The following is a 20648-nucleotide window of genomic DNA, read 5'->3' as shown; positions in this document are numbered from 1 at the left end:
GTGTTGCGTAAACTATAAATTACAGTAATACAGATAAGGTTGCCCATTTAATTGGTACAGTGCAGTGGGATAGAGTGGAATGAGTGTCATAAAGAGGAGTGGAGTAAAGTGGAGTGGCATAGTTTACAGTGGAATACATTGTTATATAGTGCAGTTGCATGTAGTATAGTACAGTATCCTGGCATGCACTAAAGTGGACAGGCATATTGTAGAGTTGAGTAAAGTGTTATAATTTAGAGTGGTGTCCTGTATAGTACAGTGGAGTGGTGTGTCGTTGAGTGTTTGAAAGTAATGTAAAGTGGAGTAGGATGTTGTACACTAGGGTGTAGGGGCATAGAGTGGTAGGTTTTACAGTGTAGTGTAAGGGCATAGAGTGGAGTACAGTGTCGTATACTGGCACACCTTGTAGTGGAGTGTTGTACAGTGGATTTGCTTAGAGTGGAATACAGTGGGTTACAGTGGAACAGTGTGGAGTGGAGTGTGTACTGTGCCATGCACTAAGAGGAGTAAAGGCCAGTGGAATGGGATAGCATAGAGTGGAGTAGCATGTTTTATAGTAGAGTAGCGTGGAGTGGAGTGGAATAGTATGCAGTGGAGTAAGGTGTTGTAGAGTGGAGTGCCCTGTGGTACAGTAGAGTATAGTAGTGTGTCGGTAATGATCATAGAGTGATGTAGATTAGAGTGTCATGGAGGGGATGAAAGTGTTGTACAGTGGAGTAATGCTGAGTAGAGTGCGGTACAGTATGGTAGAACGAAGTGAGATAGACTGCAGCACAGTTGAGTGGCATAGAGTAGAGTACAGTGGAGTGCCATACAGTGCAGTAGCAGAGTACAGTGGTGTAGTGTCTCAGATTGAAGTATATGAAGTGGGGTGGGGATGCATACATGGAGATGCTTAGAGTGTACTAGACTGCAGAAATGTGTCATTAAAGTGCTCTTCATCATAGTAGAGTGATGTACACTCGTATTGGCAGGAGTACATTGTAACACAGTGTAGTACTATATTGTGGAGTATAGTGTGGTATATTGGAGGTATGTAGACTGTAGTTCAGTCGATTATAGTGTTGTTGAGTGAAGCACAGGGGACTGGTGTGGAGTGTAGTTGGGTGGAGTGGAGTTGTGGAGAATGGATTAGCGTACAGTGGAGTGGCGTAGAGTGAAATAGCATACAGTTTCCTGTCCTACAGTGGCATAGAGTGGAATAACATAGAGTGTGATGTAGTATTGTGACCAGACAGCCTCGATCAGTCACCCTCTCCCTTGGAAGTACCACACTGATCTGCAGAGTCAACAGCCCCAACAGCAGAGGACACTCCTCCACACTCCACTTTACTAGTTCACAAATGCAAGTTACTTTTAGGAAAGATAAATGTTTGGTCTAAGTTGACCTTTATGGATACCGAAAAGTGGTAAATTTAGGGTTTTGGTCTCAGTTTACCTTTGTGAATCAGGAAAAATTGTAAAGTTGCACAAAAGTGTAAATTTACCTTTGTGAATACTCACGATGTGTAGTTGGCATTCTGCAAAGATGGGTGTGCCTGATGACTTTTTGAGGTGTTTTCTTTAGTTAACGTGTTCAATTGGATAGTTGCATACAAATTGCAACCATTAGTAAAAAAGTCAGACATAAGGGCCCAATCTTAGCCTGAAGTATAAGTTTATACCTGAAGTCAAAGTTTACCCTTCTGAATCGGACCAGGGTAGTCTACGGAGAGTCGATTACAGTGTTTCACAAAAACATCCTGCTAATGTTACAGTGTGACTGAAATAACAGTCGGGTGCATCACAGGAAGTCGCCAACCTCCTGCTTCATGAATAAAAATGAAGAAAGAGGAATTTTATAAACCCCTGTAAATGCCTGAGAACACAGTAGTGGAGGCCTGAGAAGAACAGCAGACCTCCCATCCTTGCATTCGCATTCATTCCAAGTGAACACATTTGTTGTACTTATAGAAACATTGATTAATTTTAGGAAGCAAAATTTCACTTGGAACAAATGACATTAGCGATCATGCAGAGGTCCCCTACACCACTGTCAAGTTACATTGAGGCCACTTGTCATGATTCGAAGTGGATGTGGGCCAAGAGGAACAGCTTCCCCACTCTGAGTCAGTTTCCATACTGAGTCGGGTGCCTTGAACTGATTGATAATTTGTGAACACAATTGCTCTTCCAAATCATCAATACATTACATTTTGGCTACCGAAAGAGGGGGGGAGGGAATCCCTTTTCAAGCACCCTCCTCCTTACAATTCAGACCAAGGGGCCGATTCTGATCTCGTTCGGAAGTCTTCCTTGAGTCATCCATCAGTAGCGAGTCCGAGTCGTACTCCTGATTTCCGTGCGACTCGTACAGCTGTATGAGCGAGCAAGTATGATGCGCTTCAAGCCTCGCGCCACGACCGACTCATACCCGTAAGCGAGGCCTGCACAGTGACTTAAATCTGTCTGACGCATACAGTGCAATGCGTACGGTTTCCGGCTGGCCAAGTACGATACACATTGCGGGCAGCCGATGCGAATCTGAGCCTCCGGCTCAAAAAAGCTCCCAGAAGAGGTCTTCGGGGGTCTGCGCCTGACCCTCCTTCACCCGGGGCCCTATGACTTGGACAGTCGGGGGACCCAGGGGTTCCACTCACCCATGAATTTACTTTGCGGGGGCACCAACGCAAATATGTAACAGGGGGGCCCCTTTTCCAAGACGTACATTTTTCACGATGGAAGCCTATGTGTGTGACGTACAACAGGCTCCTATTGACTTTAATGGGGCTCCAAGCGACCCGAGTCCGTCAGCTCTGCAGTGCTTCATACTCTGTGGCTCGGCGCCCCGGATCATGAGTCGGTTGGAAAGCTCTACGGGACTGAGTAGGCCATAGGGCTTTCCAAGCGAGATCAGAATTGGCCCCTGAGTTGTAAAAGTTACCTTTACGTTGGAAATACTTTAATGACATACCATTTTTATTTCAGACATAAAGACAAGGCTTTTGATATAAAAAAAAACCAGTGTTTCTGCTAATATCAGAGTTAGTGATCTTAAACAATCAATCAATAAATCAGTAGTGGGTCACTTGATGTTATACAGTTATATTTCTACCAATCCTAATATTGCAGACAGACATATAGCCAATTCTCTGATGGCCCTTACTATGGTCTGACCACATCTAAGTCGGGTGGAGAGACCACTATGTTGGTGGAGAGGAAACTCCGTCGTCATTGCAATGGAGTTCTCTCCTTGCCAGCATATAAATTAGGCCTTTAGTCTCTGGAAATTATGTCAAAAGTCTTCAGCGGGATATGACAGCAAGGGTATGAAGTCATAATTTCGATGTTTAAATGGCAATATACTAGAATATCGATGTTGAAATATGGATGTGGCACAATATCTACCTGCAAGAATATCGTCGAACAGAATACCGACATGTAGATAAGAAATATTGTTTTACCTAATGTCGAAGTTAGTAATATCGTTAGTAGAAATATTGTTGTTAATGATAAAACAATTTATTTTAGTGTTCTGTATTTTAGTATATGTGTTAAAAGTATAGCTTATTTTTGTATTGTATGTTTTACATTTTTAAGGAATAATGAATTGTATGATATTTCATTTTTGCGTATTTTAGTTCCGTAGCGGGTAGTGGGTTTAAAGGGGAATAGGGTGGAAAGTGATTTAATTATAATATATTTATTAATAATTTTGAGAAGTTAGTAATTTTATAAAAAATTATATAGTGTGTTTTAGTTCTGTACCAGGTTGTGGGTTTATGGGGGAATAGGGTGGGAAGTAATTTAATTATAATTAATTCATTATTCATTTTAATTAATTCATATTTTTGTAGTTAATACTTTATCTTGTTAATTGTGTTAATTCATTTGTCATTAATTAGTTACTAAATGTTTTTTAATTATTAATTGTTACACTTGTTAATTGTGCCATTTTTTTAGGAGTGGGGTGTGGGTTAATAGGGGAGTAGGGTGGAAAGTAATGTCATATTTAAATACTTAATACTGTAATTAATTAATATTTATGTATTTAATATTGTGTATTGTTGATTGTGTTATTTCATTTGTTATCAATTAGTTGTCATTGGTTATTAATGATTAATTATTAATTTGTAATTATGTTAATTTTGGGTTTTTTGTCGGAGCGGGTTGTGGGATCATAGGGGAGTAGGGTGTGAAGTAATTTATTTTTAATGAATTAATTAATAATTAGTATTAATTCATATTTGTGTATTTAATAATGTATAGTTGTTAATAGTGTTAAATAATGCATTATTAAATAATTAGTATTTGGTTATTAATTATTAATAATTTATTGGAAAATATATCAAATGTGTCATTTTTGAGGAGTGGGTTGTGGATTCAATTTACTATGTTTAGTTATTGCTATTTCAAAGTCTTTAATAGTGTGAATTAATGTATTACTGATTGTTTTTAATTTGGTTGTTCATTCTTATTAGTAGATTAATTAATATTGAAGCAATTATGTTAATTGTGTAATGTTTGACTATATTAGTGGAGTCATTTATAGGAGGATTTGGAGGGAAGTAAAACATTTTTTATTATTTAGGTGTATGTTAATTGGAGTTTATTATTTTGCTGAAGTGGGAATAGTAAATTATTCCATTCTGCTATCCAACACTCTCCCTACTATTGTAATTGTTGGAGTGGGAATAGTAATTTTATCCCCTACACTATCCAACACTTTCTCTACTGATGCACTCCTTAGAGTGGGAATAGTACATGAATACCCTCTGCTAACCAACACTTTCACTACTGTTGCACTTGCTGGAGTGGGAGTAGTACATGTTTCCCCTCTACTATCCAACACTTTCTCTGCTGTTGCACTCCTGGAGTTCGAAAAGTAATTTTATCCCCTTGGCTATCCAACACTTTCCCTACTCTTGCACTCCCTGCAGTGGGAATAGTAATTTTATCCCCTCTGCTATCTAACCTTTTCCCTACTGTATAACTTGCTGGAGTGGGGATAGAAATTATTTCCCTTCGCTATCCAACACCTTTGTATAGTTGCATGTGCTGGAGGTGGATTAGTAATTTTAGCCCCTTGGCTATCCAACACTTTCCCTACTGTTGCAGTTGTTGGAGTGGCAATAGTAATTGTATCCCCTATGCTATCCAACACTTTCCCTACTGTTGCACTCTGTAGGGTGGGAATAGTAAGGTATCACCCTCAGCTATCCAACACTTTCACTACTGTTGCACTTGTTGGAGTGCGAATATTAAAATATTTGTCTCCGCAATCCAACACATTCCCTACTGTTGCACTATTTGGAGTGGGAATAATAATTTTATCCTATCCACTATCCAAAATATTCCCTACTCTTGCACTCCTTGGAGTGGGAATAGTAATTTTATCCCCTCCACTTTCTAACGCTTCCCTACTGTTGCACTTACTAGGGTGGGAAGGGCAGACATATAACTGTTTTTTATTGTAGATCACTGGCAGGCGAACCCCTGTGGAGGGAATAGTAAAAAAGACAAGATGCTTCCCTCGCCAGGGGAGAAGACGCCCACTAAAGGGTCATTTTTCTATTTTCAAACTGAAAATCCCATTTTGAAATGTTCTTTTTGAAAAGAAAACAGTTTGGTGCAAGGCTCCATCATGATAACCGAGCCCCACATCAAACTGTAAAATGCATGGACAGGAATTGCCTTGACAGCGGTTCCTGGCAGTGCTAAAGAAATTACCTCTAGCTTGGCAGTGATTTCTAAATTTGAAGGATGGCATCTACGTCTGGGCAATAGTGTTATTGACTCAATGGCCTGGTGTAAAAATGGGCCATCCACCAAACTATGAAATAGTCCTCAATTACTTTTTTGCAGTTCAGATTCTTCCTATCCGGCAATATTCAGCGTGTAGCCCAAGACTGCTTAAAAGGCTGGATACCTTCTCCGCTACAAACCCCTTAATTATATTTCCTGTTGCGGAGTAGGAGCAACCTAAATCTTTGATCCAGCAACAAGGCACCTTCATCAGATCATCTTGGCAAGTTTATCCAGATCCTCTGGAGAGCTGTGGTTCCAAAAGGTTTCAGGATTTGTTAGTAGTGGTGTACTTCGACACCAGCCAAGGGTCCAGGACCTTGGGAAAGCAATTGAGGTTCATGATTCAAGCAGCAGGGTCACTGACAGCTCCAGGTGGTACTGGGCAGCTAGAAAATTGCACATTAGCCTTCTTGTAGCTTGTTGGGTCCCTGTTGCAGAAACATAAGGTCAGCAATATGAACCTTGGAGTCTGGCCTTGGGTACAAGACTGAGAGCAGGTCCAGTCTTCTTGGTTCTGCTCAGGTCACAGACTGCAGGTAAAGTCCTGTTTTGTTTTTCCTCAGTCCAAGAATGTGTTCTGTGGAGGTTATAGGAGATACCCCATTTATTCTACATACCAGCCGGCCTGTGGGTTGGGAAATCTCCTTTGCTTCCCCTATCCAATGGCGAAAAGGTTTGCTAGGCTTGCCCTACCCAGCTTAGCAACACGTCCTGTGTGCCTCACTCTTCACAAAACTAATATCACAGAAACATTCCACCCCTGTGCAGAGCTCTTTTGCCCGCCTCAGAGGTATGTGCAGGGAAATGAGCAACCCCTACCCTGTGGTCAGTCTAAGCCAGTTCTGAGAGCAGCTTTTCACCCATTGGGACTTGTGCTCAACTGGCTTGTGGGACAGAGGACGATGACAGGCCCAAATGTTAACTATTTCTCCCTGTGACAGAGCAGGCTTCTTTGAAGGTAATTAAGTACCTGCCCAGATGGTCAGCCAGAGAAACAGAACACCTCCACACACCTGAGGCTTTTTTCTGAGCTCTGGGACCATGTTCATCCTTCATAAAACATCTGTTCAGTCCATGGGTGATAGCTGGAAGACCAAGCAAATGGGTGTCTAGAGACTTTAGGCAGGTAAATGCTAACTTTCTAAAGTTTTAAAATATTTATTATAAATCAGACTTCACCTATTAATTGGGCTTGTAATACATAATTGTAAAACATGAACCTTGCTGCCCTTTCCTAGGCAGAGATAACATTACTACATTTAATATGGTATCCAAATACTTTCCAATGGAAGGTATACAACGGTAACCACGCATTTTTTACAACGCGGTACCGTTACCACGCTACTTTTACCACGCAAGTCGTTACCACGACTTGCGCTGGGGGGCGCTCCAGGATAGTAAATAGATTAATTTACTATCCAACTCCTTTCCCTAGAGTCCACGGGGACTGGAGTTAGAATAGTAAATTAAAAAATTTACTATCCAGCGCCCCTCCACGCAAGTCGTTGTAACGACTTGCGTGGTAAAAGTAGCGTTGTAACGGTACGCGTTGTAAAAGTACGCGTGGTACCGTCATATATCCCAATGGAACAGCCAACCCTCCCACAGTTAAAATACCCTTTAGGGCTCTTTCACTGTAAGGACATGTTTAACATTCCTATTTTCAAATACCATGCACCATGCCTTACGGGAAGTAAGGCCTACTTAGGAATAACCTATTAATATTCATAAAGATTGTGTAGACCTTTCAAAATGGGTTATTTTGGGAGGTTGAATTTGCAGGCTGTTAAAACCTGGACGGCCAGCCTATTTGTGAGAGGTCGGCAGTCATGTTTATATTTTCACTGGAGTGAACGGCACAATAGGTGCTGCAGTCCACCGGTGACATTTAACTTACAGGCCCCGGTTGCACCCTGGTTTTATATACTAAGGACTTACAGGTAGTTAAACATTCTAATCGTGGGATGCCCATTTCTTCATGTTAGGGGGAGTGGAACACAACACTTTACCTCAGGTTAGCAGGGGCAACATGCACAGAGTTCTACGGCCAAGAAAATCAGGGAGGGCAAAAATCTGAGGAGATACTGTGCAAATGATGCTAGTTTTCAAGAGCCGTGATACTAGAGTTCATCATTTACTGTTTTAACAAAGATCTTGCTGATGAACACTAGGTGAGTGATGGGATAGTAGATTGGGGGGGTCATCGGGTCCAGTTTAGGATTCTTTTAGGAGTCTTGAGAGCATCTGCAAAGATGCCTGGAGTGAGGGAGGCATTGACAATGGTGACCAAAGGTGAGAGAGCAACTCCAGAGACAGCTTTGATGAAGGATGAGGGTACCATATAATTTTCATAAGAAGTTGCTCTGAGGGATTGAGTATATCAGTGTAAAGTGCAACATATGGACTTTGAAGGTTGACCAGTGCGAGGGACCAGATGTAAGAGTTGAATCAGGCTTGGTGTCATTGATGTGCTGTTGGATATTTTGTACTTTACACTGGAGGATAGGTTGATGGCATTGTGCTTTTCTATGGAGTGGTGAATAGGTGGGTACAGCAGGGGGTTTATCAATGCTTGATTGTCTTGAAAAGAGTTCTGCTTCTGTTGGTTGCTTCAGTGATGGTGGTGGCATAATACCATGCTTTGGCAGATGCGATGAGCCATCTGTGTGTGCACGGAGGGACTTTAGTACCATGAGGACATTAGAAATGATGCCTTTCCTCCATTTTCTTTTTTGTCTGCAGATAGATCATTTATTGCCAGCAAGGTGTTTATAGTATCACGGAGCTGAAGGCTCTGACTTGCACGTGTGGGTTTTTTAATTGGGGCCTGGATGTTCAGAGTTTTACAAAAAAGTGTTGAAGTTGTTTAGACGGGTGGTGGCCCCGGACACAGAAGATTGAAAGATGAGTTCAAATAATAGCTTGTCTATGGATATGTCTTTGAAGGATCAGAAAGTTTGGTCTTATCTTTTGTATTGACCTAAGTTTGTTGGTAGGATGTTGACAATAGAAATAGGCATGGCAAAGTGGTCGGTCCAACTCAGGCATAAGGGAAGTTTGCATTGGATTATTGGTGATATTGAGAAGACGAAGTTGAGGATATGGTGTTTGAGTCTGTTGGTTGTGTAAAATTCTGCACTACATTTAGTACATCAATCAGGCTGAAGAGGGTGCCTCTTGTTTGCTTTGAATTTGTGTTGTCTGGGAGGTGATACCAGCATGTTGGATGGGTGAGGTGGTGAATTGATGTGAACATTTATCCATGAAGGCCTTGTTCTGCTTGGGAGGCCTGAAGGTGAGATGGAAGGTGGAGTTTTCAGCTGCAGAGAGTGGGACATGACATAGCAGCAGCTCCATATATTTGTGCGTCACTTACGAGCCTAGGGGGAAGAACTAGGATTACTCATGAATGAAAGCAAAGCATCTTTCCTTCTTAAGTGCGCAGTGCACATGATGGATGATGTAGCCTGTGGGAAGAAGGACATGGAAGGATGTGAGTTTGAACCAGGCTTCTGAAGAGGGTCTCTATCTTGTGAGAGGTGATGAGTTATGTGACATTTGCTCCTTGGAGTACTGTAGAGGGAGCATTGTTCTGTAGTTTGAGGGTGTGTCATAGTTAGTGAGATGTGTATGAGGTTGGTCCCTTGTGTTATGGAAATGCTATTTAAGTGTTTGGGTGGTTTTGGTATGTGTTTGATTGTGCGGCTTGGCAGTGAGGGCTGCAGGATAAGACACATGATTGAACCTTACCGTATATGTTTCATAAGAACAGGGATTCTGACTCAAGGCCATATGAATCCAATTCAGGCAATGCTCTTGTCTGTGCCTTGCATTTGCTGGGAATGCCTGGGGACTGGGGTGCTCTGAATATTTGAAGTAGGGTGAAGGAAAGAAGAGGGAGAGTAGGTAGTTTATTCAAACATATATATTTGTGGAATGTGACTTGTTGATCAGGCCTAAAAACACAATGTAATAATGCAAGCTCATAAAACCAAAACCAAAATTTAAAATGGTGAGGAACTGTGATACTCTGTAGCAGTTTGGTGAATTTAGACAAGTGCCATCTTGTATCTATATTGGTTGAGCATGTGACCGAAGGCCCAAGGAGAGGTGGAAGAGACAGTAGATGGTGACTGCAGGAAGCATTCTGGATTATTAAACAGGAGATGCGGGTTGAAAGCAAAATTAACAATGTTTTAGGTCTTTCCAGTTTTTTATACCCCTTTTGTTTAGCACCTTTAATGTGGTTGTAGTTAGAGTATTGTGTGTACATGTTCAGCTTCTGCTTGCCACACTATTGCAGAAAATGTGGTGCCTGCAAATTGTTAAATAGTAATATGCTTCCTGTTAGTCGTCTTATTTCAGTGACAGAATTCTGGTTTTCAGGCAAAAAACTTCACTCAATTCTAAATGGGAATGCTTTCTTTGATTGACATCTTACTCTGTTCAACCTTTTCCTATTACCAGAGGAAACTTCACCTACCTGCTCAGGTAGATAGAGAAAAGGTCTTCGGGGATCAAACCCTGCTTCCACATGTTGTCGTATACTGTGGTCGTTCCATCACCAAACATATCGGGATATGACAGTCCCAGGATGCCATCAAAAGGAAAATTGGCAAAGACGTTGTCTTCAGCAGAGGTCAAAGTAAAGGCCTGGTTGGTGACCTCAAGAGTTCCAATCTCAAAGGAGAAAGACATCAGAAAATGTTCAGACTTATCTTTGTAATTTAATATGTGAATACCTTCATTAAAGAAAAGAAAAAGCAGGAACATGAAATATAACCTAGTGAGTAAGACAGGACATCCCTTCTATCACACCGCTTGATAAACCCCCAAAGAGCAATCAAAAGAGACACAATGACTGAAACTTTTTTTATGAAGTGCTATATGTCACTGATATAGACAGAAAGATTCTTGCACAGGGTTCCCATCCCAATTATAATAAGGAATACTTGTGAGTTGGGGGATATCATATTTATTTCGATTATTTGGTTAACATAGTAGAAAATACACACAAGACAATACATTTCCACAAACTGTACAATCATCCTAAGCCACACACACACAATCTTTCAAGCAAACGGTCAAACGCTGACTTAAACATACTCAAATGTTCCATCAGATAACAATGCAATAAATGGTGCTTTACACAATCAATTAATCCAAGAAAAGATTCACAACAATAGAAAAATCAGATAGTATAGGGTGATAAGGAAAATCCAAGATCAGTTGGTTGTCTCTGTAAAGCACTGATACAGTCCATAGTCTGATTTTTTTCTCCAAGTGGGAGATGCCAACAAGGGAGGCACAAGGGCTCCAGCGCCGATGCGCATTTCGGTGTCAGACCCACATTTGGGTCACACCTTCTTCAGGGCGACAGGTTTGTGTGCAAGCAAAGGAAATATGAAGCACCTGGGTTAGATATCCAGAGCGACTACCCATGTCTTTGAAGGGCAGACAGAGTGATTACGCAAATTAATACATAATGCATGAAGGGCTCCAAAATAAGGCCAGCATGTGACTGTCCAGAGGATAATGGGCACAACCAAATCTTCATGAAGAGAGATGCATAATGCGGAACAAAGTTCTAAGTGATATGAGGCATAAAGGGAAAGTGCTTGGCGTCTCGGATGTGTACAAGCCGCGATCTTGCTCGGATGTTTTTTTAAGCGTCTGATCCACCTCTCAGGTATTAAAGCATATGGGCATTGGACATTCCCTTTATGTCTCATATCACTTAGAACTTTGTTCAGCGTTATGCATCTCTCTTCATGAAGATTCAGCAGTGTCTCTTTTGATTGCTCTTTGATTGTTCCCCTGCTCTCTCTGCCTCATATCTGCATCAGGGGCCCCCTTGTTTGAATGGTTGATGAAACCCCCAGCCATTGGGCATCCAGACATTGAAAACAAGAATCCTTGATCCCATCCCCTTCGCTAACTTGGGTCAGGCATAAGAAGGCAGAAAGGTAGATGATGCCAAGGGTCAGGTTGTTTTGAGATTAGGAGTCTCCTTCTAGAACATTAAAGGGTAAACATATTCTCAGTGAGGTCTCCATTGTCTATTGTCTATTTCAGGATTTAATTTTTTTCAAAAAAATTGGCTAATAATTCATGCTGACAAAGGAAGGAAACAGCGTTGGGTGACTCCTGAATGACCCAGGTGTCTTTGGAGAGGTTACCTGCATGTAATAGACAATGGTTAGGAGGATCGGTTTCATGAATTACAGAGGGGAGGACAAGTAAAGGCATCACGGGTATTACACCCATCTGCAAACACCTGAGGCGAGAAATCTATGTTGGAGATAATTAATTTGCAAAGGAAGGAACTTCTCTACTCTGACACCAGCAGAAAGATTCAGGTTGAAGCATCAAATGAAGATGCAATGGAGGCAGTTATTATGGATTACAACATAGGATTGCAACAATTCAGTAGAAATTAGGAATTCAGTCTCAATAGAATCGATGAATTATAAAACTAAAGTGTATCATGATTAGTGAGAGCCTCAAACCCCCCTGTGGGGGATCTAGTAATGACTTCCAAGTGTCCTGGCTCAGGAGTGATCCCATCACTTTATCATGGGCTGTGATTATCTGCTGCAGACTGCTACACTCATGTAAATTCCGCCTCAATTTCTATACCTCTGCCGCTTGGGGGCACAAAAACCTTAATCAGGCACCAAAGCCTGCTTCTAATTTTAATATAGGGAAATATAATATATGCTTGTTATTAAACACAATGGGGGCTGGCATACATGCCTCTTGCGCCACTTTTGCCTCATTATTAACATGAGAAAAATGACATACAGGTGGCGCAAGGGGCTTGTAAATAAGCCCCAATATTGAGTGGCAGATTTACAAGAAAGTGACACATCTGTAGAGACTTTCCCTGTGCCACCCTCAGAAACCTTTGCACCACTACACTGCGTCTCTCCTTATGCCTGTTACAAGCAGGCGTAAGGTTTTGACGCGTTGGCATCCTAGAAGTGACGCAGTGGAATCTTGTAGATTTCACTGAGCCACTTTTACGAAGCCTTCCAGCATTGGAACGCCCACCCTGCATACATTATGTAAATGTAAATGTATGTGTCTTGTAAAGCACACTGCTGCCCTGAGGCATCGTGGCGCTGTAGACCGCTGGGGAACCCGTCCTGGCTATCCCTGTGAGATGGTCCCTACTGGGTATCTCCAAGGTGAAACCAGGCATCCCCGGCGAATGTGGCGGGCCGCTGTAGAGATGAGGCAAGCTAATGCCCAGAGTTGCCAAGTGTGATCCGTGGTTAAAGTAGGCACCGAGGCGAGAATTATCGAGTCCGCTGACCCTGGTCCACGACCCTGCCGCGTCGGGAATTGAACCCTGGTCCCCAGCTGTTCTCTGCTTCTGGGTCTGCCGCCTTTAACAAGTAAGCCACACCACTCCACTATACAAGGTGCAGGTATAATGTGACGCAGGGCTTTACAACGTGACTCATCTCCCTAGAGGCGCGGCGTTTTAAATTGCCCGCATATTTTAAGCCAAACAAGTATGTTTGTCTGTGCTAATGTGTGATTTCTGGGATCTATGCCCTGGTGGAACTTATAGAAACAGTTGCTAGATGGAGTGTGTTAAGATCATTAAATCTGCATTATCTGGCTTGAGCCACCACACCTACAGCCGAATGTTTTTTTGTCTCTGTTCTCTGTTAGAACATATCGGCACCTACTTTAGGTACAAGCCTCAGCTTGTGCACTCTAAGATTACCCTGATGGCTTTCAGTCACCTCTCCAATCAGCTTAAAGGTTCATTTTGAAGGTGGCCCTTTGAAGAGCCAAACCAGGTGCATCCCTTTATCTTCACATTGGACTCTGAAGCACTGTAGCAGGAGAGGTACCAAATATGACAGGCAAAATAGTCAGTGTACCCTGGCTTTCATCTTCCTGGTGGACATTTTTTCAAAGTAGCCGCTATCATCAAGTAGATCGTATCGATTTTTCAGGCAATAGCAGTTAGTTTACTGACCTTGTAAAGCAGGGACTAGGTGCCATATTTACAAGGAAGTAACACAGCACTGTGCCGCAAGCTATTTGGCTGTGCTGTTCTGTGTTACTTCCAAAGAGCAGGGATGCTCATATGTACATTAATTTGACGTTTCTCAGAGCTCTCCCCGGCGCTGGCGCACAATTGGATGCCATGCGCCAACCCAGACACCTTTGCACCATGGTGTAAGTGTGCCTGCGTTGCGAGGATGATTGTTTTTGTGTAGGAAGGGACACCTCCCTCAACAAAAACAATCAGCCCTAGTGATACCCTGGTTTCTGTTCTCTGTCTCATGTGTAGCCCAAACATGGTCAAAGTCTGCAAAACTCATGCACATTCTTAAGTCCACTTACCTGGACAGTGTCATTGGCCAGGACTCCGGACACGCTTCCCATGCCATAAGGAAGGACACTCTGTACATTGTTGGACTTGAATGTTGAAGAACTGGCTGAATCGAAACGCCAGTGATTGTCTGCGGATATAGAAGTGTTTAATGCTTAACGACATGGAAGATAAGATCACGTATCAGCTAAGAACATTTGAATGATACCACAATTGACCATTTGCCACACTCTCGTTCAATGGAAAGGTGCTGGGTCTTCTTTCTCTTTTGTGAAACCTTGACAGAGTCCCTGCTTGAACCGATGGCTGAGATCAGATTTTGTTCTCCAGCTCTAGTGCACCATTGTGAAAAGTTCAACCCTTACCCCTAGTAAAACTGTGCTGGTAACAAGAGAGTAAACTGGCAAACATTAGAAATGGTGGAATCTACATAGAAGCACCACTTGTTTTTATCAATATTGATCACCTGAAAGTCTTTGTGTAAGCAAGTCCAAAACATGGATGTATGACATTACAACGCATGCTTTTACATCGCATGCCTTTACAACGCTGTTTTTACAACGCATGCCTTTACAACGCATAGTTCTTTGGAGCGCTAGATAGTGAATAGTTTAATTTACTATTCCAACTCCAGTCCCCGTGGATAGTAGGGAAGGTGTTGGATGGTAAATTAAACCTATTCCCTATCCTAGAGCGCCCCCCTGCGCAATGCGTTGTAATGGTTTGCGTTGTAAAAGTTGCGTCGTAAAGGCACTGCGTGGTAAAAGTTGCGTTGTAAAGGATGTTGCCCCCAAAACATCTATGAGATGGTCTTAGATCTCAACCTAGACTGCCTTTTTGTCATGGAAACATGGCTTAAGAAGCCGTCTGGGCATCGTTCATGCCCTCCTCCCTGGATATCTAATACATAGACAAGATAGACTTGAATCACGGGTGAAGGGTCACTATAATATATCACATTAAGCTCGAATGCTCTACATTCAAACTTACATGTCCTAAAGCTGCGGAAAGTCTTGACTTCTGCTCCCAAGTTGAATGTTCAGCCTCCTTCTCTGGATCTTTGATCTATAGCCCCCCCAATTCCAAATCTACGCTTCTTAGACACCTAAGCCCTCTCACTCTTAGATATTTGACCTTCACCCTACTCGGGGTTATTAACCCTTCATTTAGACTGTAATAACGAACGCAGAGTTATACATTTCTTAGATACCTTAGAGACCCTGGGTCTCGATCAGTGGGTACCTCCCTCCCCACCTTGTGCTGGACAAACGCTCAATGGGATTTTCTCAAACCTTGGTACCCTTAAGGTTAACTCTCCAGTTACCTTATCATGGCCAGACCACAATTATATCCCCTCTGTGATTAGACGTCAGAGCACTAATACCCATTTGGGACCCAATTCGGTCATCCCCAAAACTGTGCATAAATGGAATGAAATGCAAGCTGATTCGGACCTCAGCACTGATGCACCTGATCACCTGATGCCTTGGCCTATCCCATCAAGGACTCCAACATTAGACACATTTAACTCCTGGATATCTACGCCTAATCATACCTTTGTCCCTCCAGTCCCTTCAAAACAGAAATTAACTACCAAAGTCTCAGCTCCTTTGTATACACAAAAGCTGACAGAGTTACATCTGCATTGTGGACAGCTAGAGTGTAGATGGCGAAGAGACTGTAAATTAGAGGAGCTGATACAATGAAGAATGGCACTCAAAGCCTACCATTAACAAATTAAAGTAGAAAAGAAAGTCCACTATACTAACTACTTACGCTTGCTGACTCAGACTGAAAAACTCTTTTGAAAATTGCGAAATCATTTACACACCCTAAAATACTTGAACGTGATATACCCCATCACAGACCCTCTGTAATCAAATTGCTAATTTGTTTTCAAAGAAAATACAAAATGTAAAAACTGATTTTAGGATGATATCCCCTTCAGAATCCCAGAATGATAGACCGAGTCTTCAATCAGTTTACACCATTAGCGTGGAACACTCACGTCAAGCATTTTCATGTTTTTACTGTCGACGGACGACCCCGTGGATATATCCAGAAACACCCAAAAATGTCCTTCAGCAAAATCCCAGTAGCCCCAGTTTCAAGGGAGGTTTAATAAATGCCCGCTCACTGTGCTGCCACAGTCAAGATATCCACGATCTAATTATGGATCATGAACTTGACTTTCTCTTGATAACAGAGACGTGGCTCAACGACTCTTCCAATCCCGATTTGGTCACCGCACTCCCACCCGATTTTACCATCTTCAGACAAGACAGACCAATCGGTCGCGGTGGGGCAGTTGCACTCATCATAAAAAAGTCCCTCCCATGCCATACGTTTGACCTGGGCATACACAAGGGAGGAGAGAGTATCGGATTCTCGATCAAGTTTAATGCCTCTACCTCTTTCTCGGGGGGCTTAATATACCGCCCTCCAGGTAACGCCACCCCCTTCATAGACTCCTTGGCCGACATCCTAGGGCCTCTCATGTTGCGTTACCCCCACTTTACTCTGATGGGAGATATGAACCTGCAATTGGAGTCGCCCGATGACCCACATGCCATCTGCTTTCAACACACCCTGAATATCTTTGGCCTGAAACAATTGGTGACCGCCCCTACTCATCAAGCCGGCCACACACTTGATGGCATATGCTCCAATTTAGGCACTTTGACAACATCCGCACCCATTCCCCAAATTTGGACAGATCACAACTTTATTCCCTTTGAAATCCACCAACGAGAGAAAACATCTCCAATAAAAAAGCGATCTTCACCAACTTTCGCAGTAAATTGGAAAAAGGTTGCTGATTGCATTAAGTTAGACTCTCAACTATTGGCTCAGACACCAAAGCCGGTAGGTAATGCGTCCGTAGATTCACGCAACTTTCATGATTGGATGGATCAAATCATCCTAGAAAACTCTAACCCTAAAAGTGGCCATGCTCAGTCCTCTAGAAGGAAACTGAGTGCACCGTGGTATACACAGGCTTTAACAGAGACCCGTCTGCTTTGCAGAATAAAAGAAAGGAAATGGAGGAAAACATACGATGAGGCATCTAAAATCATCTATACCCACCAGAAAAAATTATACCTCGCAAGCATAAAAACTGCCAAGAAAGACTACTATATTAAAGTCATCAATAACGCCCATCAGAAGCAGAGTAAGGTCTTCTCGATTGTAAAATCATTCACCCACCCCAAGGCCCTCCAACCCGAAATTCCTCAGTCGGAAACTTTATGCAACCAAATTGCTGACTTTTTCGAGAAAAAGATCACAATCATCCAGAAGGATTTCCTTCCGCCCTCAGCCACTTCGATCTTTGAACCACTTAATCAGGACGTTAACACCCAACACACTCTGGGATGCTTTCAACCTGTCTCCCTCCAACAGACTCGCAAAGCTATCCTGGCCTGTAAATCCGGGGCGCCTACGGACTCATGTCCTTCCCGTATATTACATCATTTAATTGACGCAGTCAACCCCAACATCAATGCGATCGTAAACGCGTCTCTAAATTCAGGGGAAGTTCCAAATGAATGGAAAAAAGCCATCGTGAAGCCCCTAATGAAGAAACCCAACAAAGCAACAACGGATCTGTCGAACATGCGCCCAATATCACTTCTGCCAGTGTTAGGAAAAATCACGGAACAGATGGTGTATCAGGAGTTAAAAGCTTTTGTGGACGAACACAACATCCTCCACCCACAACAGTCAGGCTTTCGTCCTAGACATTCCACCGAAACCGCCCTGATCGAACTCACTGACTCCAGCAAGTTCCTACAGGATGAGGGCAGGAAAGCTGTCCTCATCCTGCTTGATCTAACGGCAGCGTTCGACACCATCTCTCATGTCATCCTGATTGATAGGATGAGAGAGATTGGCATGACAGATACAGCGCTGGCATGGATTACATCCTTCCTTACTAATAGGTTTCAATCTGTTTCCTTGGGTCCCCATCTATCCAGTGAGAAAACCATTTCATCCGGCGTGCCGCAAGGGTCCATTTTAAGCCCATTGCTTTTTAACATCTATGTGGCACCCCTCCTTGCTGTGATAGAGTTGCATGGGATCCTAGTCACGTCATACGTGGACGACACCCAACTAGTCGTCTCGATTGACAAAACTTGTACGGACGCAGAACAGAGGTTCCAGAACTGCCTCAAGGAGGTGTTTCAATGGTTAAAGAAGAACCATTTGAAATGTAATAGCGGGAAAACGGAAATCCTCCCACTAGGCAAAGACCATCTCTTCTGCCCCAAGGATTGGTGGCCAAAGGATTCAACGGCCCCACCTAACACAGTGATCTCCGCGCGTAACCTGGGAGTTCAATTTGATGCGACCCTCTCTTTCGATGAGCACGTCAGAATCACAGCTGGTCGTTGCTTCGGCCTCATCAAATCTCTTAAGAAATTCTTCGACTTTCTCCCCATTGCAGCTAGGAAATCTGTCGTAGTCGCTCTAATACTCTCCCGACTAGACTACTGCAATGGGTTGATGGCGGGAATAAAAAGGGCCACTCTGAAGAAATTGCAGAGTGTTCAACACGCTGCGGCAAGACTAGTCCTAAAACGACCCAGAAAATCCTCAGCCTCCGCAGCACTAAATACTCTTCATTGGCTACCTCTGCATAAGAGGATTCTCTATAAACTTTTATTTACAGTTTTTAAAGCCTTGAAAAACACAGGGCCAAAGTATCTTGCCAAGCGTTTTGTGCATTACGACCCAGTGCGCTACCTTAGATCTTCCAGCGGCAACCTCACCAAAATCCCGAGGTCTAAATATAAAACTAGGGGAGGTAAAACCTTCACAGTCTTGGCAGCAAGGGCATGGAACAACCTGCCACTAAACCTAAGACTTATCAATTCAGAAAGTATTTTCAGGAAACACCTGAAAACTTGGATTTACCAGCAATCTGACAGTTTTGTGATGGCAGCCATCTAGATGTCCCACCAATTTCCATACAAACGCTTAGCGCCAAGATGCTCCTTCCGGAGCGATAGGTCGCGCTCTATAAATACCCACAAATAAATAAATAAATTCTCGCTTGCAAGTCAGGATTCCCCTTTTGACCCCTACCCCGTGGAGGAACTACACACTATTATAGAGATTGTCAACCCAAACATTAACCAAATAATGAATTCCTCACTCCCCTTTGCAGAAGTACCCTCAGGCTGAAAATTGCAGCAGTCAAACCCCTTCAGAAAAACCAAGTAACCAATCCTATTACCCTCTCTGACCTCTGGCCCATTTTCCTACCTTGCCTCAGTAAAGTGACTGAGAAATGAGTCAATAATCAACTGACTTCTTTCTTAGAAGAGGCTAATATCCTGCATCTGAGCCAATTGAGTTTTAGGCCCAAACATTCTATGGAATACGCACTATTACACACTATGGAGACCCTCAAATTTGCCTTGGACGGGGGAAAAATACAGGGCTGATTCTATTAGATTTATTATCCGCATTTCATACCGTCTCCCATGACATGCTGGTGCACCGTCTGAAGACCTGGGGCATTTTCCACTTGGCCCTAGCCTGGCTGAAGTCATTCCTTACCAACCAGAGGCAAGTAGTCACTCTGGGACACTACCAGTCAACAGAGAAACATTTGCATTCTGGTGTCCTGCAGGATTCCTACCCTAAGCCCAGGGCAGTTTAAGTATACATGGCTCCCCTTATAGAATCTATATCATCTTTTAATATTGAAAACATCTCTCATGCTGATAATACTCAATTAATTCTAGTGTTAGACACACTCTCTACCAATGTAGAAGGGAATTTCCAACCATGTCTCACAGAAGTCTTTCACTGGATGCAATGTAATCACCTGAGATGAAATACCCAAACACTGAGATCATGCTACTAGGAAAGTCCAACATTTTCATTCCTAGCTCATGGTGGCCCAAGGATACTCCTCCCCCTCTAACACGATGGATGCAGGCAAGAACCTTGGAAGTAGTTCCTTGTCTTAGTCCCTTGTATGGAGAGAAAGACTGGGACAGTGGCCCTAATTACTTCTAGACTGGACTACTGTAATAGCCTGTAAGCAGGCATAAACAAGTCAATCCTAAAAAAACTTCAGACAGTCGATCATGCAGCAGCATGCCTTACCAAGCCGCTCCTCTGCCTCAGTAGCCCTAAAGTTACTTCACTGGTTACCCATTCAAAAACAAGTGCTATTTAAGATCTTGGTAATGACCTTTAGAGGTTAATGAGCATCAGGACCTAAATACCTAACGGCTAGGTTTATGCCTTATGGGACGACACGCCGCCTTAGATCCTCATCAGCAAATCTTCTTAAACCTCCACCTTCCAGATGCAATACAAAGGGGAGGAATCGATAGCCGTTCTCGGTGCCAAAGCCTGAAGTCTACTCCCTGGAGGGCCCCAATTCATTTATTCAGAACTAAACTTCAGGAAATCCCTAAAACATGGAGTTTTGGAGCCACAGACTCCCTGTGCCTTTCACTTATCTGAGCTCTGCATTATCTTTCTG

At 42.8% G+C, this 20648-nt stretch overlaps 1 protein-coding gene across 1 annotated transcript in view; it reads right to left on the bottom strand.

The window, feature by feature from the left end:
* The window catches only part of LOC144772156 (pepsin A-like), a 48122-nt gene that overhangs the window by 15718 nt on the left and 11756 nt on the right, over nucleotides 1-20648 (bottom strand). Inside the window, exons 4-5 of the mRNA XM_078656304.1 lie at nucleotides 14155-14273; nucleotides 10271-10467 (exon numbers count right to left, since the gene is read on the bottom strand). Of these exons, the coding sequence (XP_078512430.1) occupies nucleotides 10271-10467; nucleotides 14155-14273 (316 nt within the window). The remainder of the gene's footprint in view (nucleotides 1-10270; nucleotides 10468-14154; nucleotides 14274-20648) is intronic.

Source organism: Lissotriton helveticus, chromosome 8 (assembly GCF_964261635.1).
Source record: "Lissotriton helveticus chromosome 8, aLisHel1.1, whole genome shotgun sequence".
NCBI classification, from domain to species: Eukaryota; Metazoa; Chordata; class Amphibia; order Caudata; family Salamandridae; genus Lissotriton; species Lissotriton helveticus.
Note: the sequence above shows the minus strand (reverse complement) of the source record. Positions and strands in the feature narration are given on the sequence as shown.